The sequence below is a fragment of the Haplochromis burtoni genome, unplaced genomic scaffold (assembly GCF_018398535.1).
Source record: "Haplochromis burtoni strain Fernald_Lab_line unplaced genomic scaffold, NCSU_Asbu1 Contig_269, whole genome shotgun sequence".
Lineage (NCBI taxonomy): Eukaryota > Metazoa > Chordata > Actinopteri > Cichliformes > Cichlidae > Haplochromis > Haplochromis burtoni.
This window is the reverse complement of record NW_024582630.1, coordinates 237,874-260,352: the sequence shown is the minus strand read 5'-3', so window position 1 is coordinate 260,352 and position 22,479 is coordinate 237,874. Positions and strand designations below refer to the sequence as shown.

The window sequence follows — 22,479 nt, the reverse complement described above, 5'->3', positions numbered from 1 at the left end:
GACACGATCCACTATAGTGTCTTTAGCTGTTAGTGTGTGGGAGTAACAGCAGTCAACACCCTCTGAAGGTCAAACAGAAAAGAAAACCTTTCATTAAATATCATCTATTACGAAGCAACAGTATGTGGGCGTTGATCATTATACAAATTCAATGGCAAAAATCATATATGATGGAAATAGCCAATTAACTCTGTATTCTTTACAATTCACCCTACAGACAACAAATTATATTAGTGTTTCATGTGAACAGTTTTAGATTGAATGCTAAGCCAGTTTGGTGAAAGAGCAATTTTATAAACCAAGTAAAATATTTTATTCAGCTACAAAGTCTTATGAGATGCATAAAACTAAAGCTGCTGTAAGGTGCGCATGTTTTTCACTGCCAGCTTACCTACACACTGGAACTTGTCGGCAGGCGTGGTGAGCAGCAGCTTGCCCTCCATGCCGCGGGGGCCAGCACAGCGGGCGATACCAGGCTCCTTATAGCCGCTCTTCACCCACTCTGACAGCCACAGCAGACGGCAGTCGCAGTACAGCGCGTTGGCTCCAATTGCTCTGAAGAAATAAGCAGATGAAGAGTCCGCTCACTGATGGAGATAGTGAGACAGAAAACAGGTTTTGGAGGAAGGATGGGAGTACACTGAAGGCGAGTACACTGAAGGCACGAAAAGAGAAAATGAGGCAAGAGAGAAACTACAAAAGTTGGATTGAGTGGTAAGGTTTGAAGAGAAAAAAGGAGAGTGATGTTAGAACGATGAGGTTTTAGAGTTACACGCCTTTTCTAACAGTTGGAACGCTATACTAATGCTGGATTTAACCAGTTAACCACTGCATTGCATCACCTCTTCTGTTGATACCTCTGTTAAAGTGCTTGGTAGGTGAGGAGTCCAGTTCCTACATGAAAGTGAAACGTTATCCTCACTCTTGCTGGGAGTTTAGCTGCTCCACAGTTTGGGTTTTTTGTTGTTTTCTAATGCTCTGAATGTCAAAATGGGTGACAGATCTTGAGTGCAGGCACTGATACTTTATTTTAAAAAGTATTTATTTATTTATTTACATGTTTTTAATGGAGCAATGTTGCTGGAATGCATACAGAATACACCTTGGCACCTCCCTGACATTAACCTCATGTCCACATGTGATAACCAAGGTGATCCAGGACTATAACCTTCGATTACAGCTTGTATTATTCCTAACTGCACATTTATCATTTAGCATTAATGATACCTTTGCAAAAACAGAAAAGAAAAAACACAATAGACAACACTTCCTGTGGCAGCTGACAGAGTTCAATCTGCCAAAGACACTGATGTTACACTTCTACACCTCCATCTTCACCTCCTCCATCACCATCTGTTACTCTGAAGCCACTGCCAAGGACAAAGGCAGACTGCAATCTGCCATTTCTCCAGGACCTGTGCACCTTCAGGATCCTGAGGCATGCAGATGGATTTGTGGCAAACCCATGGGAGGAGTATATTAACATTTTTACCCAGACTCTTCTCCCTACTTAAAGCATATTTTCTTAATACTTAATATTGTGGACATTTACACACTCCACAGCTGGAACAATTTGATCTGCCTGAATGTATTTGACAGTGCTTTCACATTCTAGTTGTTTCCGCTCATATTTACATTTATCCATCGTAGCTTGTTGTAACAGTCTCTCCCCATGTTAGGCTGCCCATGTGTGTGTAAACTAATACAGACTGATTCACATTCTGCAGACTTGTGTCTGTTTTTAATGCAGGGCTACCCAAGGGCCTGAAGATCACGACCACTCAAAATTGGTTTCCGCCTTGTCTCTAGTGTGGGGGGATTTCTCTGGATTTTCTGAATCTTTTAATGATATTATGATCTGTAGGGAATGAAATCTCTAAATTCTTTGTAGTTTCACAGTGAGAATCGCTGCTGAACTATTGACCCAGGCACTCTTTACTGGTGAAGACTTTTTCAAATGCAGGTAACTCTACCTGTCTGGGATGCTCTTATACTCCTGCTCCTTGCTGATCTGTTACTAACCAGCTGTGTCATGTTTCACCAAGTGTTTTTTTTTTTGTCAGCATTACACAACTGTTTCACTTGTTTGAGAACTAACAATAAACATTTTAAGGTTTTAAAAAATGATGTCATATGTTTGAAATCCTTTTAATAATTCACTCTCACTTCAACACTATGCACTCCATATTGTACATATGTGCCATTTCTTTGCACAATACTCAAACTGCTGACCTCTGTATATTTTGCATAGATGTATACACACACACACACACACACACACACACACACACACACACACACACACACACACACACACACACACACACACACGTGCATGTACATCCTTATAATTGTACATATATTTATTCTTATAATTCTCACATTCCTGCTCTTACATCTGGCTTGTTTCCTATGTTTCTTGTATTTTTGCACACCACTGTTGCTTGTGACACTTGCATACAAGGATCTCACTCACATGTGCTGTACCAGTGATGTGACGTGACAATAAAAGTGGTGTGATTTGATTTAATAAAACCATACTGAACCCTGCTTTTGTATAGATTTAAATTTTAGAAATAAGGCTAAAGCCATTTCATAGCTCACAGTAAGATCTGGAGTAATTTTGCTTTTAGACATTCCAGAAAGGAAATGAGCCTGGCGTGATAACTTCCTGTGATAATGACAGCTTACTTGGGATAGAAATCTGAGAACTAGATTTTTGTCTGTTGACTGTGTGTATGCATGTGAAGAAAAGAAAACAGCCATTGTTATTTCATGTGACTGCAAGCGCTCTCAATGAATAACTTTAGAAAAAGTAGGATTATGAAGCGGGGAATGAAAGTATCAGGAGAATATAGCAGAAGAGAAGACGTAGAAAGAGGGGATTAAAATGAGTGAAAACAGGGACGAATGCGCTGATATCAGAGAGGAAGGAGGGTTGACCTTTAACAAAATGTGCTGCAATATTTTTCAAAGCCACAGGGTGGAGCTCTCAGACCTCAGTGCTCACACAGAGACAGTGTCACACATACTGACATGCTCGTGAAATTCTAAAAATGTATTCATATATGAGTGGTCCACTTGATAAAATAATTGGAGACAAATGTGGGATCAAATACTATATACTCAATGCAAAAATGTCCCCACAATGACACAGAATACGGTCAGAGCATTTCAAGTCATGTGAGAGAAAAGTCAATTCTTATCAGTCGATTAACCTCCTAAGCTCTGGGCTTTTTTGTTTTTGAAATTTTCATCAGGAAAAAAAAAAGACTTCAGGTTTAGCAGCAGCTTTGCAATTGTAAAGCCACAGTGAGCCCGAAATCTCTTGGACTCTATGGCTCAGAAACACTTAAAAAACAATGAAGACAATGTGTTACCAGCCCACAGTGAGATTTAAACACCCTTACAGCAGGGAACTGTAACACTCATGTAGTTGAAAATGTAAGAGAAAATCTGCAATTCAACCAAATTCAATGAAATGGAAATGAAAAATAAAATCTGCTTCCATTTTGGTTTTGGTTTTTGAAATAGGAAGCTTCTTCACTCAGAATGTCACACGCATTAACGTGTGACTTGTGCTTGAATACTAGATAAAGCCTGGACCCATTATGGGGATCTTTAGGGTGACGGGGGTTCTTCATGTTGTTTGTTAAGACTGCATTGTTCTAGTACCACATCAGTAGAGTACTAGAACCAATAGACAATAGAGGCGTTCTCAAAGGCCAAATTAAAGTTTATTACCTTAAACTTAGCATCATGAATAACATTTATTTATCATTTATGGAGCCTTGGTGCAGACCCACAGTTCATCCTTTGTCTAAAAGTAGCGTTTAAAGCTCTCCTCACCCTCCCTCTGCAACTACTGTCTCCCTATTGGCCCTAACTTGCAAACAGAGGGTTTGAACAGCAGGTGAGTGAGACCTCTGCTCAGCCAGAGCTGTCTGCTCTCAGTGACACCACAGAATCCATTTATGCATCTATCATTACACCATATATGGTGATATAGTGGTAATACACCATATCACCACCACCTTATCCATGACAGAAAATGAGAAAAATCAGAATTGGTGCAATTCAAAATTTTCTGTAGACCTTACTGGGGGTTTTTTAATGCAAAATGTTAGCTATTATGTTTCAGGTAGCGCACTGCTGCAAATTCACAAAGGATTCAAATGCAGGCTCTACCTCAAGAAATTAAGAAATCATCACAGAGCAAAGCTAAAGTCGGTTTCTGCAGCGGAATAAGTGACGAGAGATCACTTTACAGCCCAATTTGTTCTCTTTACATACTGGGAGTCAGCAAGGTCCTATTGCAGAGATGATGCCATGCTTCAGAAGTCAAAATACCCCCCCCCACACACACACACACTCACACACCTCATTTTACATCCTTTTTGCTCACATTTAATCATCCTTCTCTTTCCTTCCTTCTCCTTCTTTATCTTTATCTTGCCCTTCTCGAGCCATCTCCATTTTGCCTCTCTTCCCTCTATCCACCATCTCTATCTCTGTAGATCATCACGTGTCATACTTGCATGAAGATGATTATGCTGTATATGCTCTCTCTCTCTCTCTCTCTCTCTCTCTCTCTCTCACACACACACACACACACACACACACACACACACACACACACACAGGCCTCAGATCAATAGAGCTATGGGAAGCAATGGATCTCTTCAGCTAATTAAATCCAGCAGCAAACCACTTCACTTGAAACCACTCATTCTCTGGGAACTGGACTTTATCTGAGTGGAACCATAAAAGCAGGGAAATGAACATGCATCTCTCTCTCTCTCACACACACACACACACACACACACGCACGCACACATGGACACACACACACATACACACAGACCTCATTCTGTCAGTAAGGACAGACCCCACTCTCCTACTGTTGCAGCCAGTTGGTGCTGTCATTGTGTATGTACTGTAAGCCTGTGTGTGATGTGTGACTGCATTTATAAAGACTTACAGGTGAGACAAGGAGACCACATCACTGAAGATACCCTCCTGCAGCTCAGAGATGTCGTTGCCATGGAGAGAGCTGGAAGACAGATACACTTACGGGTCAGAAAAGGTTATAAATAGTTAAACTGAAAACTCAGTGACTGCAGTGACTCTGACAGCAACTCTCATTCACCTCAACAACAGAGGGACATTTAAAGTCCTAAAACAGATGATGGCTTATTATAAAGCGAAGAAGTTACAGTGATGTGGTTTGGCATGTCGCAAGTATGATACTGTGTGTGTATGTGCGTGAGCACGTGTGTGTGTGTGTGTGCTCACAGCAGTCTAAGCGAGCGCAAGCCACCCAGTGCCAGAGGAGGGATACAGCGTAGTTCATTGTAACTGAGGATCCTGGAAGAGAAGAAAAGATCAAATTAAATGCAGCAGAACCAAAGATGATGTGTGTTTTACTCCACAATGCAACCCACACAGCAGCAGTTGGTAAAGTCTGACTGCTCTTGCAGTGGAAGAGGCTCCAGCCCCCTGTGACCTTGAACTGGATAAGCAGTTAAGAAATTGTATGAATGCATGGATATAAATTGCTGCAGCACTGGAAGTTGAACGAGAGGGAAATTGAAGATTCACAGACAGGTCAGACAGACCTACATTCCTATCCTCACCTATGGCCATGATCTGTGGGTAGTGGACTAAGAAAGAATAAAATTGCAGACACAAGTAGGAGAAATTAGCTTCCTCCACAGGGTGTCTAAAGCCACTGCTCCTGCAAATCAACATGTTTAAGTAGTTTAAGTAGTTCTGGCGTGTGACTAGGATGCTGGGGCTCCTCAGTAGCCTGTCGGTAAAGCCCTGGGGCAGGCCAAGGACGTGGTAAAGAGATCTTGTCTCTCTGCTAGTTTGTGAACGTAGTGGTTTCATTCTGAAAGAGCTGAGGGCAGTGGCTGTAGAGAAGGAGGTCTGGGCATCTCTGCTTAGACTGCTGCCCTGTGACCCAAATAAGTAGTAGAAAATGGATGGATGAATGGATGGACAGTGACAGTTTGGCTGAAGATTTGGAGTCTGAACCCTCTAGCCTCAACCAGAGACAAAGCGTGGAAAACAGAGGTCTGGGAAGATTGCTTGTTTTGAACTCCTTTTAACTTTTCAAACTTTTCACATCCACCCAATGTTGACTCCTGTGAGTCTACTTGAGGTGCTTTATGAGATGTAACACATTTCTATCTACCTTTATTCTGTTTGGGACCTTTAAACAGACTTTAAGGCCTAAAATCGGTTTGCTTTCAAAAAAACCTCAAAACAAAAATCATTTCATTGAACTTCTGGCCACATCCTTGAAACATGGTGTGGAAATTCAGTGACTACATCTTTTTTCGATGGCCTCCAAGACTCTTTCTCTGGCCACAATTTTCTCTTAGGGTAAGATTTCCACTTTGTACACAAGCAGAGTAAAAATGTGCTGACAACTGCCATGTCTGGTTTTTACAACCCAATGACCTTTCCTCAGGGGTGAAATAAATATTTTTAGCACCATTAGTTGGTCGACTTTAGGTTTTTCATGATTTGGGAAGAAATGAACATTTGAAAACAAGCATTTTCATTTTAACACGAGAAGCACTACAAACAATATCATTACATTTCATGTGTTGCAAACCAGAAGAACGTTTTGTTTTTAAAGTTCAAAATATTACTCTTGTTTTGCTTTGTGTGAAGCAAAGGCTCCAGTGTTGTGGCAGCCTGGGGCATTCTAGCTTTTAAAAATCTGTCTCTCCAAACGCATCACATTTTAAAGGGGTTACATCTTAAAAAAAATAAAATAAAAGCAACATGGTAATCTCATAAACCCACTTTTCTTTCATAATTGAGCACAGAAATCCTATCAAAGGTTTAAAACGAGAAAATGTACCATTTTAAGAAAAATATCAGCTCATTTAGAATTTGATGTCCACAAAAACATTTCAGAAAAGATGGTGGCAACATAAGATTGGAAACACAAGTGGTACTAAAAAGAGAAACAGATGGATTTTCCAACTAACTGGATTAATTGGTAACATGACTGGATATCAAAGTATTTCAAATTATCAGAAATTTCTGTTTCTGACAATTTCACAATAATGTTCTTCAATGTAAATTTGCAAAGACTTTGAATATCACATCACCTTCAGTACATAATAATTTCAAAAGATTTGGAAAATCTGGAGAAATCATTGTGTGCATGTGACAAGGCTGAAAAATGAATTAATTGGATGCTTGGGACACTACACTAGAAACAGGCTTAATTCTGTCATCGCTGCTGGGCTTGGTCAGTGAACACAGTTTTCTTTGCATGAAGGATAAAGGTCTATAATGTCAAGGAGAAGATGTGATGTGGTAGAGATGTGGTATGATCCACAATCACCACTTCATTTAAAATGAACTAAGGAAAAAAACTGTTCCGTGGTCAGAAAAATCAAAATTTTGAATTCTTCTAAAATAAATTTGGGTGCTGTGACTAAAGAGAAGGACTATATCTTGTCATCAGCAAACAGTTACAGGTCTGCGTCTCTGACAGTATACAGGCGCATTAGTACCTATGGAACTGGCTGCTTGGACATGAGGAAAGGCACCATCAATACAGAAAGATACTTTGCCTCAGTTTTTTGAGTTTGTTTTTTATTCCAGTGAACTATCAGCATTAAAGTTGGATTCTGGGTTTAAATTCAGACTCCTGAGTGCATTTGGGTCCACTCCCTGCTTCCCCCACAGCTGACCTTTGACAACCATGGCTTCATAGTAGAAATGCCTGAGTGCTGAACTGGCAGTCCACATGTTTAACAAAGGGAAAAGACATTTGGAGCATCATGAAACCCAATATGACAGTGATCACAGCTACAAAAATGGCAACTTTCCCAGAAGTCCAGCAGCTGCTCTCCTCAGTTTCCACATGTTTACAGACAGACCGGACGCTGCACAGTAATAAACAGATTTATTGCTGCCATCAAATTTAAAATAAGCTAATATTTTTCTCAAAGTGATTCATTTTTTCAGCATTCTGTTTTGTAACAGCAGTGATTTAGTGAACTGACATCTTTCTGATGCCCATTGTGTGTGTGCTGATTTGTCTTGTAACACTTGACCAAGAACAGTTGTGTGTATGAACTCACAGTGTGGTGAGCTGGCTCATGTTGGAGAAGGAATCATCAGACAGGGAGTTGATTTTATTGTTGCTCAGATCACTGGAAAGGCAAAGGTCAGTTTCAGTCAGTATACACACAGAGTACTGCAGAGGTCCCACTGCACAACACATACAGACACAAACACACTAGCACACGTACTGTAACATAGTAACACACAAAACTAAAATGCTGCTCATTATTAAAGTGAACCGATCACATCATCCTCAGCTGTGTGCGTGTTTTACTGAATTCACTACACAGTCTACAGCGCCACCTGCTGGATGATTATACAAATAGAAGATGCTGAGCACTGAGTTTGTCTGCAGCTTTTTTTGTAACAACTGCACAAGTGTTCAAACATACAAAATGTGCAACCTTATTCTCAAATTTACTTTGAAGGTATTGATATTAGTGTCACATGTTCTTCATAAAACTTTTTAAAAAATTGTAAAAACAATTTAATTCATATTTGGTTCTGCTCTGCAACCAGTGTTACTTTTACTTCTTCTTTTTGGCTTCTGATTTCAGCTGCATTTCTAGCAGTGTGTGACTGTCAGGATCATTTAGTTACCTGGTCTAAAATGTGCCTCAGTCTGTGTGTGGAGAATCTTTGACCGTCCTTTGTTTTTAAAAATGAGGTACGAGTCTTCGGCTGTTCACTGGTCACTATCTAAACCTCAGTGCTTCGCCTAGAATGTAATGTTCCACAGCAAAGAAGAAAATAGCAAGAGTTTGTGCGTCAGCATGACTGTATATTACTGCATTAACCTCTTCACTGTAGTAGATGTTTTCATTGGTGGAAGAGAAGAAAAGTGCTTTCACTACCAACATGAGAGGCTGTAAGCATGTGTGGTAGCAGATGTAGCTGTAGGTAAACTGAGTGTGAGGAGGCATGTGAGGGTGAATGAAGGATTCAGTCAAGGGTTTCTTACACAAGCTGCAGGTATTTAAAAGCAGGTAACTCTTTGGGAACGCTGGTGAACTGGTTACCATCCAGATACCTGAGGGGACAAAAGACAAAGATCTGTTGTGCATTTCTACAGAACAATAATAATGCACAGAGATTATCAAACAAATTCTAAGATAAGGTTCTAAGTTAAGGATGTCAAACTCACAGGCCACACTTCGATCTTCAGTGAGCCAGACCAAAGAAGCTCGCTTAACTATGCATTAACGACCCTTTGTAAAAAACAGACATTTCTATTCTAGACTGAGAAAACAGGATGTTTTCTAATGGTTTATTTATTGATTACTTAAATAATTTGATGTAGTATGTATTGGCATGTGTGAGGTTTTTATCAGTAGGAACAGCTGTAAAACAGGTTTTGAAAATTCCAAAGTTTACGTCCTCCTTCACAGTTTCCAATGTCATCCAGTGGACTGGAGTCTTTGCCGGGCCACTTCTGGCCTCTGAGCCTTGTGTTTGACAACCTTCTTTTGGTTGGTAGATGTAAACAGTAAAAGGGAATAAGGTCAAATAAAGTCAAGGCTAAATAAAACTTTTGTTTAGGAGCCCTCACATACTTCAACATCTGCAAAAAAGCCTGTTTGGTAAATAACGTCCATGCAAATACATGAGTAATTTTGACATAATTACAAAGTCACAAGGTTCCTGATTTTTTTCTGGCTCAATGAATTTAGTTAATTTCAGGGAGACACTTAATAATAAGAAAACCACAATTGCTATAAAAAGCCTGGTTACTACAAAAAAACAGTGATACCACAGATAATTCACATAAATGTTTTGTATATGCCTGTTTTACACTATAAATCTGTGACTCTATTAAGTAGAATCAATTACGTCTCCAATTTATCTGCACTGAAAAAATGAAGCTCATTTCCTTTGTTTAAACTTGAACGAGCCAGTTTAGGGCCAACACAGAAGCTGGCAAGACTGCATTATTTACTATGGCTGTTTTTAATTATTCTATATTTTATTTAATATAGAATTGCGATGCATGCCAATTTTAGTGAGTTTTGCAGTTTAAATGTTCAAAGCAAATTAAGAAATAACATTTTTTGTCTTGGCCGTGCAGTCAGACTCACAATTCAGTGACGTTGCGGGGCAGTCCTCTAGGCAGAGCCTGCAGATGTTTGTTGCTGCAGCGCACAACTGTGTCCATACAGGTGCACTGGCTGGGACACTGAGGCCCCGGACCACAGCTGCTGTCCTCGAGCACAGCGCCTGAACAGACAGGGGGGCAAATTTCACTTAGCAAACAACAACCTTTCAATGGCAGTGCTTCTCAGAAAAAAATTGCAAGGCGTGACAACTTTGCTGTCATGCATTTTTAGGCGATGCTTGTTACACTTATTAGATTTCTGCTTATAGATAAAATGCCAATCATACCATCCTCACAACGGAAATCAGGCACAGCTACATCCTGCAGTGGGATTTCTCGAAGAAAAGCGGGCCCCTGACAGCGAGGATTCCCTGTCACGATTCGCCGACTTCTAAGCCACGCCCCAAACCAGGACAGACGGCAGTCACATTTAAAAGGATTGGCCAGAAGGTTTCTGATGGGCAAGCCGACATGGTAAGTAGGTAAGATAAATGGAAACAAACAGAGAGTGTGTCTGCACGTATTTGTGGGTGTGTTACTAACAGTGTGGACAGGTTGGGCAGTGTGTCGAAGGCTCCAGGGAGGATGGTGCTCAGCTGGTTATCATACAGGGAGAGCAGCCTGACGTTGGTCAGCCCAGTGAAGCTCCCGTTATGGATACAGCTAATCTTATTATTCCTGAGCATCCTACACAGCGAGAGAGACATTTTAGGACAGACATGTTTTATGCAAAGTTCCCTCAAATATGATATTTCATATTCATAAGATAAATAATATGAGCTTTGGCTTTCATCCTTTAGTTTTATCTTCAGCAAGGTAAATGCAGCTCCTTTGGGTTAAGATCAACTCAGCCGCTTCTTCTTGCTTTTTATGTTTCTGTTCTTAACTTTTTCCCCCTTCAGTGCACCAAGCTGTTGATTTGGCCACTCATAAACTTCTTCTGTCCCTCTGATGTTTCTGGCTTGTTTTTAAAGCCTGAAGATGGCCCATTTCACTGCGACTGAAATCACTGTTGAGCTCAGATTGTGAGTTCACAGCAACAGCGATTGCCAGACTTTGAATTTCATGCTCAATTCACGGAGAAATAACAAAAGCTAAAGACTACACCTGTCTGTGAAACAGTCTTTTCTTTAATTGTCCAGCTATGTTTGAGCCCCTGAAAATAGGACTGCACAGTAGAGTTGTTGTTATTCTCAAAGCTGATGCAACTTTCTGAACTGTTGAACCCCTAAAAATAAAGCTGAGAGCTTAGTATACACAGTGACCTAATTCTATGTATGTATCAAACTCACAGCATGCGCATGCCCTCCATGCCTTTGAACATGCTCCCTCTCACAGATTCCAGGTGGTTGGCTGTCAGGTGAAGCTCCACCACCGAGGAAGCGCCCTCAAATGCGCCGTCCTCAATCTCTGAAATCTTGTTGTTGCTCAGGTTACTGAAGTGAGAAGGATAACACACAACATAACAGCTGCTTCCTGACAGCTCTTTCAGATTCACAGCATTGCCAGAAACCCAACTGAGCATGATCATTCAGCCTTAAAAGTTTCACACAACTTTTAGTACCTTTACTACTTTGAAAATGTGTCCAGTGTTTTCACTCTACTTGAAGCTGTGCATTTTCTCTAATAATATCCAGTCATGCAAAGTCACTACATACAGTTTTCTCTGAACCCCTTTTCCCACTAAGGTCTTGGAAAATGCCAGAAGATAAGATCTCTTGAAAGTTTCTTTTGAAGATGGAGCAGCCATTCGTCACAGTATTTGTCATTTTTCATGGTGACCTACATTTTCTTAAGCTGTGACAGGCCCTTGAAGGCTCCTGTGGCCTCCAGCACGGAGAGGTCATTGTTGTTGAGACGCCTGCGACAATCATAGAGAGAGATCACAGAGAAGAGGATGGAGGAAAACAACATCACAAGGGGAAGAGTGACTTTGGTATGTGTGCATGTTTCGTGCTGAGTGCTCATCCGTGCAGCAGGAATCCACATACACATGTCAACACGGATATCCAAGTCATAGTTTGGCACAGTGTGTGTTTTTATGTTCAGTACAGGGAATGAGCATGTATTTGAATTTGTGTGGGTGTGACTATATGAGGGTAAATAGAGAACAATGAATCCTAAATGATCCCAAACTAAAATGCACTTTAAATATAAGCTTATTCCAGATAAATTAAGTGACAGCTGACTAATACAGCGGAAAGACAAATTTCATCATCATCATCATCATCATCATCATCATCATCAATGTAATGCTCAAAGGGACGGTTGACCCCAAAATCAAAAACCACATGTTTTTCTCCTTGGGAACAAAGTGCTATTTGTCCATCTGGAGTGTTTGAGTTTCCCAGTTATAAAGATCGTCTGTAGTGATATCCACGTCTTTTAAATAGAATGTGACTAGATGACCTTATGGTACAAAAGAAGACATTTGAAAAAAACATCAGCAGCAATATTCATTCATTCAAAAATCATGACCTGGCTGATTAAAAAACATTTTAAAAAATCATTAAACCATGTTGTATAAAAGCAGGTTCACATAGCAAGTATTTTATTTAAAAAATAACTACGCCCACCAACTATTACTGTATAGGCTTGTTACTGTGGAGATGGAAGCATTCGCCTGTCAGTGGCAGTAGGCTGGTGCACTAACAGGCACTCCCGTCCACACCGTTAATGACAGGGTGTGAAGGTGAATTAGCTGTGTGCTTCTTTTGGTTGGTGGATGTAAAGAGTAAAAGGGAATAAGGTCAAAAATAAGGTCAAAGGTAAATAATACTTTTGTTTTTAAAAGCCCTCTTGCACTGGAACATTTGCAGCAAAGTCTGTTTGGCATATACAATCCAGGACTGCATGGAATATTATTAACGTGGGTTGTGTGTTTGTGGGCATGGGTCTCACAGCTCTTCAGTGGAGGATGGCAGGTGCTCCGGGAACTTAGTGAGGCGGAGGTTGGAGCAGTCGACCACATTGGCTTCACAGCGACATTTAGCGGGACACACTGGCTTACTGTTACACTCGTAGTTTAGACGTCTGTCTTCAGTGCCTGGACCCAAATGTGGAGAGGATAGACAGACAAGTTCTTACTGATACATAGAGGCAATCAGAGACTGATGTATCTAACTACACACATACACAGAATATATATGAATATACAAACACAAAATCACCTGGGATGTGGTACTGCTCCTTGGCTGTCATGAAAAGTAAGCAAACAAAACTGTCAGTTGAAATGTGTGAACGCTTCAACAGAGCAATAGCCACACACACACACACACATACACACACATACACACGTCACATAATTGACTTGGCTGTAGGTGGCAGCAGGACACTTACAGCAGAAAGGAGGACTGAAACAATGCAAAGCTGCGCTTAGCTTTCCAGGCCTGGCAGTCTTAAACTATCAGATGCAGCAAATATATCCAGACTTTTCACTCCTCGTCTCAGTTCCATCTTTGTCATCCAGTCACACACCCACACACGCACGCACACACACAGAGGGCACTGACTGACCAGAGCATCTGAACTTGTTGCTCTTGATCTGTGCGATGCGTTTGTTGGCAAGGCGGCGAGGACTGGCACAGCGTGCACCGCTGGTCTCTATGGGGTTTGAACGCAGGAAGTCGGCCAGCCACTTCACATTACAGTCACACACAAAGGGATTCTGGGCCAAGTGTCTGGTGAGAAATTACAAAAGGGAACAACATCAGTCAGATCAGACTGAATAGAGTGTAACAGAACTTGAAATAGCACGCATGTATTTTCTCACAGTGTCTGGATGCTGCGCAGCGAGCTGAAGGTGCCTTTGGCCAAACTCTGGATCTTGTTGTCGTACAGCGACAGAAGAGCCAGGTTCTCCAGATCTTTAAACACGTTGGCTCGGATGCAGTGGATTTTATTTGCATTCAGCAACCTTAAGCAATACAGTAGACACACTTAATTATCATAACAAAATACTCTGAATAAATCATCTAACATGCAGTTCTGTGCAAGTCTTGAGCCACCCTTTTTCTATGTTTTGCCTGATAGTGAGCCTTTTTTCTTTTTACTATTAAGGACATGATTTTCACAAACTCTTCATTTGCTGGAGATAGTTTTTCAGGCCAACCACTTCTTCTTTTGTCCTCCACTTGTTCAGTTTCTTCAAGGTCTCAAACAACAAGCTGCACATTATGTTAATATCTGCCAAGTTAACACCTAATAGCTATCTAGGAATCACCTTGTTAGGCCTGCAAAAGATGCCTGTAACAGGCTGCTTGTGGTTGGCTGAGGCTCAGGAGATAGAGCAGGTCGACTAAAAATTGAAAAGTTGCTGCTCCAGTTTGCTTGCCAAAGTATCCTTGGGCAAGATAGACAACCCCCAGGTGTTCCTGATTAGCTCGATGGAGTGTGAATGTTAGATAGCACTTAGAGCTAGAAAAAAAAGTGATTGTTGAATGTGTGTGAACAGGTGATGGAGTTGTATAAGGTGTTTTGAGTGCCTGGGTACAAAAGCCCTATAAATAAATCCATCAATTTACACTTTAGTAACAAAGTGTCTAAAGATACAATTTTAAAACAGGTTACTTTCTAAGTTGTGGTATGTGTAGATGCAACACTGGTTCATCCCTGGAATTAGGTACCTGTTTATGCTTCTATGACTCATAGGTGAGTTTGGGGCTTAGTGGCTTAACAAGACTTTTCTATAGTAGTGTACATAATCATGATGAGCTGATTCATCACCAGCATCTGAATACTTGCAAACGTCTCTTATTTTAAAAACAAAACTGCTGCAATGCTATTTTGTGTTTTATGCCCAGAATTGGAGCCCTGATTTTTCCAAAATAAGAAACCAAACAAGGAGGGAGGTATTTTAAATTACACCAGGAGCCTGATGTATAAAGGATGTGTGCGTAAAACAACCAATAGTACAACCACAGGTAAAACTCCTTAAAACTTCTTTGTTGTTCTTGTGAGTGTCATGGATAAAAATGCACACATGTACAATTACAAAATGACTAACTGCTATTTTTTTTTCCAAAAACCTACATTGAAGTCTATTCATATGTCTCCAGGATGAGGATTAGTCTGTCCCTAACTTTCAGATTCCTCTCCATTTCCTTTTTGTCACTGGTTCCAGCGGTTTAGAGTTAAACATTACCACAAGGAATCTTCAAATACTTACTAAATTTTAAAAAAATGAAATAATGTTCAGGAAAGATGACAACTGCCAGATTATTCAGTCATCGTACTGAGCTCCACCTCAGTTCAGACAAATATATGCATGTTGTGGTTGGACTTACAGCAACTCCAGAGACCCCAGACCATCGAACACTCCGCTGGGCAGCTCAGTGATCTTATTGCCATACAGAACTCTGCACACAAGCAAACAAAGTCTTTAACTGTGTTCTGCAATCAAAAGTGCTTCATCAGTCTGTGAACAGTTACTAAGACGCAAAATTTTATAATAATAATTGATTGCATTTATATAGCGCTTTTCGGGGCCCTCAAAGCACTTTACAATTCCACTATTCATTCACTCTCACATTCACACACTGGTAGAGGCAAGCTACAGTTGTAGCCACAGTTGCCCTGGGGCAGACTGACAGAGGCGAGGCTGCCATATTGCGCCATCGGCCCCTCTGGCCGTCACCAGGTGAAGTGTCTTGCCCAAGGACACAACGACCGAGACGGTCCGAGCCGGGGCTCGAACCGGCAACCTTCCGGTTACAAGACGAACTGCCAACTCTTGAGCCACGATCGCTCCAAAATTTGCATCACCAAAACAAAAGTAAGTCTTATTCAGTCCACACAAGCACAGGTTCACAGTCCATAAACAGAAGAGAAGACATTTACATCACACTGCTGTCGTGTATAGTATATGCACGCAAACATATTCACACATACACACACTCAGCAATGATGCTGGCCTGCTGTGATTGTTTGCATGTCCTGATGTTTCCTGAGAATTCTCTGTACAGTGAGCAGGCGCCACTTTTAAATTATTCATACCAACAGATGCTTAAACACATGGACGCAGTGGGCACATATGGAGATATAGCCAATAAAGTGGACAGACACATGTAAACACGTGTTGGTAAAGACACTCTCAACACACCCAACAGTTTACACAATCAGATGCAGAGTGCTTACTCACAGTGAATTGAGAGCTCGGAGGCCATGGAAAGCATCAGGAGCGATCTCAGATATCTGGTTGTTGCTCAGGTCACTGGGAATGAAAGACAATGAATGCCCAACACTTTTAAATACTTAGTGATTAGATTTATTTTGGGGAGAAAATGAAAAAACTCATGTATACAGATTTTGTTTTGTTGTAAACGCATTTAGCCAAAAGCATCATATGTACATAGCAAATAATTTGTGTTATTTTTTAAAGGATTAAAGGCAAAAAAGTGATGCAGCACTTTAACAGTTCTCTTTTCTGATCTCGAAATGAAAGCAGGTTATATAAAAATCCCCTATAAAAATAAGAAACCTCACTTTCTGAATTGACTGGCTAAGAGCTTCACTTTTGTCATGTCAGAACAGAGGAGCTATTTTTCTGGCCAAGTTGAAGTTTTTATATCTTTGATTCGGTCTGGCATGCCAAACCATAATATGTTAGATTATAAAATCCTTGTTCTGCTGCCACACGTCAGTCGTTCAGTTGTCATGATAAATTTTCAGACAAACCACTTAAACCAGCCTGGTAATGTAATCAAACCCCCCTCCCTCCCTCCTGGTGCTCGGGATGGTCTCGCAGTGATGATGGAAGAGGGCAAAGGAGGGGAAAGAGGATAAGATTAAGAGGAAAAGGAAAACCACAGAGAGAAAAAGATGGAGAGAGACAGAATGCCTGAGGAGGGAAATGGGCAAAGGAAGAAGAGAAAAACAGCAACAGTGGAAGTAACAAAAACCGCAAAGACAGAAGAAAGAAAGAAATGTGAAACAGGATAGAAGGTCAAGAAGCCAGGAACATTATTATTGTGGTCAGATTAGCATTTTTTAAACATATACATCACATCACATGGATATGCACTTGATTTATTATGTAAGGGCCCTAAAAAGCCTCTAATGAGGACTCTGTGTCTTTGCAGGCTGATATAAATCAAATGCTCCTCGATGCTGAAACTCCACTGGGGCTGTATGTTCTGTTGAGCAGGAAAAGCACAGCTCAGTGAGCAGTGGAGACAGAAGAAAAGAGAGATCCACTTGGCAAATCAGACTCTAGAACATTAAAATTTTCCCTGAAGCATTGTCCCTCTGGAGGCAGAAAAAATGTAATGGCTTTGGCTGATTTGGAGCTCAGGGGCAGGTATTCTGTAGCCTGCTGCAGTTGGCATAGCTGACTTTAAAAGTACTCTGCACAAAGAAAGGTGGAGCAAAAAAAAGTTAAATGAAGTGGACTAAAATGGGTCATGTGTGTGCAGGTATGGTTTAGGAGGGGGCCAATGGCTGATCAGCAGTGGGAAGTGACAAAGTACAAATACTTTATTACTGTACTGTAAGTCAAATTTTCAGGTATCTGTACTTTCTACTCCTTACATTTTGAAAACAGACTCATTACTTTGACATATTTGAGGGGAGTCATTACTTCATGTCACTGCGAGTCTTAAAACATCAAACCTGTTTGAGCCTAAACAGTAACACAGAATCTCAGTCTCGTTTGTGTATTAATCACCAGGGAAAGTGGCATAAAAAAACATCAAAGAGGCAACACCGTGTGCCATAGTCAGGGGTTAAAGTGGGCCGGTGTTTTTATTTTGTATTTTTTTTTTGGAACAACACTGGAATGACTGCAAGTGTTACAGTTATCATACTTCAGCATCTAGCTGTCCATACAGAACAGGAGTTAACAAACATAAAAGGAACATAAATGGAAGCTGTTCTTTTTTAACTTTGCTTATTTGTACTTTCATTTCAGAGTGCAATGAGACATTAAACTGTATAATTTTCAATAAAAAACAGTAAAAATTGGGGTGTTCTAAAACTTTTGACTGATAGTGTGTACATGTGTTAGAAAAATCAAGGCAACAAAACAAAACACTAAATGCCTGTGTGAGTGGGTGAATGTGATTTGTATTTTAAAAAGTGCTCTCAGTGCCCAGTGAGCGTATTTAATCTTATTACCAGAACCAGTCCATTATTGACATTTTACCACATTAAAACCAGTATGAGGCCAGTAGAGCTGGTTTGATTTGCCTCATATTAAAGTCCTCAACGCCAAGAACACAGCAAAAAGTACATAGTCGACAGTGTGTTTCTTCAATGAATTTCCATCCATTTATCACCTTTTCGATGGCAGTCGGCATCCCAGGACAGATTTAAAATATATAGAAAAGGCTTCTTTTAATTGATCCCTTATTGATCCCCTCCGTGATCTTAGTCCTTTATTGATTTGTTGTAATAAACATTTAAATTTCAATAGAAAGCATTGCTAGTGTTATTTCAATTTGAACTGACACTTGGAAGTGTTTAACTGCAAGTATGACGATATAAAGCTTTGTAGGAGCACTCACATTCGCCTGAGCTTCTTGTAGGATGTGAAGGCGCCTGGGGGAACCGACTTGATGCCATTCTGCTCCAGACGTCTGGGTAGAAAAGCAGAGAGGCTACATTGAAACACTGCACACGAGCAGTGAGGACAATCACATCCTTGAATGGTGGATTGCACATCAGAACATTTGATGTATTGGCAGAGACGTAAAGTACATGTAATGGCCTGTAAAATCTATCTATAAGATTTGTCCAAGTTATCGCCAGCTGTGCTTGTTACGCTACTGCATTCTAGCTACTGGCAGAGGAGCAGCAGAATTGAGAGAGAGTGTGGTTAAGCATCCAAAAAACCACTTTTCCATGTTGGATATATTAAAAGTAACCAGAAAGAATGTGATGAAGCAGCAAAATGACATAATTAACATTTCTTCCTTTACATGGCACAGAGTAAGTACATGTACTGTAGTATTTCTTTCCATCTAATAAACCTGTGGGGACTTTCACTCTCTTTTGGGACCCCTCTGGAGCAGCTTTACATGGTTCACAATTTTGCTTGTAAGAAACCCACTTTATGCTGGTAGGTTTTATCTGAGTTCTGAAAGCAAACTATAAAGCTACAAAATAACAGAATTTGTCATTCTTGTATCATTATATATAATTCTTGTGGGATACTCACATCTCAGTCATACCCTCAGGGAGGTGGGCAGGGATTGCAGTTAGGCCCCTCCCACGGCAGTCCACAATGTTGTTGCTGCAGGAGCACATTGGAGGACAGGACCCAGATGCTAAACTACATGGCTGAACGAAGGCACTGCCACTGTGACCTAAAAACAAGGAAGAAAAAAATTTCTCACACATTGCATCATCATCCACATTTGGATCAAAGCCTCATGTATCGCCAGGCTCTTGTACCTGAGCAGGCAAAGTCACTTTTACGCAGCTCGGCCAGGTTGAGGCCCCTCAGTGTGGGAGGAGAGCTACACTGAGTGTAGAGGCCCAAAGCTGGCCGCTGCCGTAGCCATGGAGACAACCAAGCCAGGTGACAGTCGCAGCGCAGAGAGTTAGAGTGGAGACGACTGAGGGAAGGAAAATACATTTGAGAAGTAGTGGAGGGGTGGGTAAAACATAAGGTGACAGATACACAGACAGAGATGAAATCAGACTTAACAATGTGGCATTCTGGGTAAAAAAGTTGAAAAAGGTGAGGCACTTACAAGGTGCGGAGCTTTGGCATGTGATTGAAACTGGAGACTGGAATGCTGCTGATGTTGTTGTTGTTCAGTGTGCTAGAAGAAAAAATAGGAGAGAAATTAGCAATGATGAGAAGAAGAGGCAACACTAAATATAACAGCAAGGACAGAAAGGAAGGGTGTGAGAACAAAGAGATGGAACAATAAAAAGCAAGAGATAGGCACGGAAGCCAGTGGAAAAATGATGGCAGTAGAAAAGATGAAGAGAGCAGAAGAAAACAAAGTTTTTTTAATGAGAGATTAAATTGTTTTGAGAAGAGCATCAAAGAAATTATTTTTCTTAGATTACTCACAGGACTTCTAGAGATCGCAAAGCTCTGAATGCCCCCTCTTCAATACAGCTGATATGGTTTTTATCCAGCTGACTGATAATAAAAAGAACACAAAGCCAATATGATGTAGATTTAGTTAATGGCTCGGTCCAGCCAACCACTCAGTCTTCTAATTACGGACGTGATATTTCTTGACAGTAGTAAATTGCACCGTTATCTCCACTGCACCCATTCCTTTAACACTTTATCTTCACTTACAGGTTTTTAAGGTCTGTTGCGCCTCTGAAAGCTCTCCTCGGAATGGCTTGGATGGCATTTTCACTTAGATCTCTGAAAAACAAAGAAAAGAGGGAAATTCATTCTGTTAAGAGATGCAATGATACAACTTGTTGACTCCACACCCAGGAGTTTGCTATAGCACATGGCAATTCTTGCAGATGCTCTACATGGTATTACATTTGACCAAACCAGTCGAGCTGAGCATTGGATGCTTGCTGTCTGCCTTCACATACAATGGGCTTAAGTGACATCCCACTCTTAATTCATAGAGTTTAATATGTTGTCAGACCACCCTTTGCAGATAGAATAGCTTTAACGCTTCTGGGGAGGATTTCCACAAGGTTTAGGAGTCTGTTTATGGGTATTTTTGATCATTCTTCCAAAACCACATTTGAGGTCAGACACTGATTGACGGGAAGGCCTGTCTCACAGCCGCCACTCTAACTCCTTCCAAAGATGTTCTATCAGGTTGGCGCAGGCCAGTCAAGTTTTTCCACACCAAACTTGCTCATCCGTGTCTTTGTGCACATGTGTCCTGGCATGTTGGAACAGTACTGGGCGATCCCCAAACTGTTCTAACAAAGCTGGGAGCATGACATGGTCAAAAACGTGAATTTGTTTGAGTTCTGAAATTTTTCAAACTATGTGCCTCATCTTCCACTGACCCTGCTCTCTGATCTTCCATGACCTATCACTTTGTGGCTCATTTACTCTCGTTCTCACTCACTTCCACTTTTTTATAATATCACTAACACTTGGCTGTGGAATATTTAGTAGAAAGGAAATTCCACAACTGGACTTGTTTCACAGGTGGCATCCTATCACAGTACCACGCTGGAATTAACTGATCTCCTGAGAGCAAACCCAGAAGCGTCTCCATGCCTGGCTGCTTGATTTTGTACACCTGTGGACATGGAAGTGACTGGAACACCTGAATTCAATGATTTGGTGTGATGAGTGAATACTTTTGGCAACACAGTGTATGTTTACATGCATTTAATAAAACATATGGTCTTTTCCTATTTGATAAACTAAGGAAACACCAGTCCTCTTTATTTTAATATAGTTCCTCCAGAAAAGGTGTCTGAGAGGCAGCAGGCAGACTGCTTACAGACCAAGGTCACGGGACTTACTGACTAGCTTTGGTGATAAAAAAATATGAAGTAGAAATGCAATGCCACGATTAGACATCATAGAAACAGACAGGTGAGCCACAGCAACGGAGACCAATAAATAAAAGCAAAACTCTGTGTGTGTGTGTGCGTGTGTGTTTGCGTGTGCGTGTGTGTGCGTGCGTGTGTGTGTTAGACAAACCACAGAAGAGGATGTACATCATCTCTGGCTGCCCTACAGGTCCTCAGACACAGTCCATTAATGTCGGGGTCAAACCAGAGGCTGACAGAGGAGGAAACACCCACTTATTGAGAACTAGACAGCCTGTATAATGCCTTTAAGCAAGGAAGTATATCTTTTAAATCAGATTGAACACAGGAGGAGAGTCAAGTAATTGAAAAACCAGCTAACCAAATTAATCTTATACTAATGTACTGTACTTTTAGAACTTCTGTTACTGCATTCACAAACACTGTGGCACACAACACTGTAACCAGCTTGATGCACAGCTATGGCCTAGCTAGACCAGCTCTTTGTAGACATACATAGAGCAGTACATTAGAAAAGTGAAAAATTGATTCTGACACCCCTGAGGCCAGTTGAAAAAGCAGACTTTTTATTGAAGTATAAAGTTCAACTGTGTCTGACACATGAAACCAGCAGTGAAGAAGATGATGAGGGATATACAGAGTAAATGAACAGACTGATGCAGAAAAGGATGATGGATGGACATGTTAAAAGGGGATGGGTGGTGCAGGACACAAGAGTGATTATGGAGAGAAACAAGAACAGAAGTTATATGGTAAATGGCCTGTATTTATATAGCGCTTTACTAGTCCCTAAGGACCCCAAAGCGCTTTACATATCCAGTCACACACACATTCACACACTGGTGATG

At 40.9% G+C, this 22,479-nt stretch overlaps 1 protein-coding gene across 1 annotated transcript in view; it reads right to left on the bottom strand.

Annotated features, from left to right (window-relative positions):
• The window catches only part of slit1b (slit homolog 1b (Drosophila)), a 78,125-nt gene that overhangs the window by 12,365 nt on the left and 43,281 nt on the right, over positions 1 to 22,479 (bottom strand). Inside the window, exons 5-26 of the mRNA XM_005939966.3 lie at positions 20,448 to 20,519; positions 20,211 to 20,282; positions 19,882 to 19,953; positions 19,580 to 19,743; positions 19,344 to 19,491; positions 18,691 to 18,762; positions 16,329 to 16,400; positions 15,475 to 15,546; positions 13,962 to 14,105; positions 13,706 to 13,869; positions 13,360 to 13,383; positions 13,091 to 13,235; positions 11,976 to 12,050; positions 11,482 to 11,625; positions 10,733 to 10,876; positions 10,477 to 10,643; positions 10,173 to 10,311; positions 9,059 to 9,127; positions 8,115 to 8,186; positions 5,296 to 5,367; positions 4,982 to 5,053; positions 392 to 555 (exon numbers count right to left, since the gene is read on the bottom strand). Coding sequence (XP_005940028.1) covers positions 392 to 555; positions 4,982 to 5,053; positions 5,296 to 5,367; positions 8,115 to 8,186; positions 9,059 to 9,127; positions 10,173 to 10,311; positions 10,477 to 10,643; positions 10,733 to 10,876; positions 11,482 to 11,625; positions 11,976 to 12,050; positions 13,091 to 13,235; positions 13,360 to 13,383; positions 13,706 to 13,869; positions 13,962 to 14,105; positions 15,475 to 15,546; positions 16,329 to 16,400; positions 18,691 to 18,762; positions 19,344 to 19,491; positions 19,580 to 19,743; positions 19,882 to 19,953; positions 20,211 to 20,282; positions 20,448 to 20,519 — 2,339 coding nt within the window. The remainder of the gene's footprint in view (positions 1 to 391; positions 556 to 4,981; positions 5,054 to 5,295; positions 5,368 to 8,114; positions 8,187 to 9,058; positions 9,128 to 10,172; positions 10,312 to 10,476; positions 10,644 to 10,732; positions 10,877 to 11,481; positions 11,626 to 11,975; positions 12,051 to 13,090; positions 13,236 to 13,359; positions 13,384 to 13,705; positions 13,870 to 13,961; positions 14,106 to 15,474; positions 15,547 to 16,328; positions 16,401 to 18,690; positions 18,763 to 19,343; positions 19,492 to 19,579; positions 19,744 to 19,881; positions 19,954 to 20,210; positions 20,283 to 20,447; positions 20,520 to 22,479) is intronic.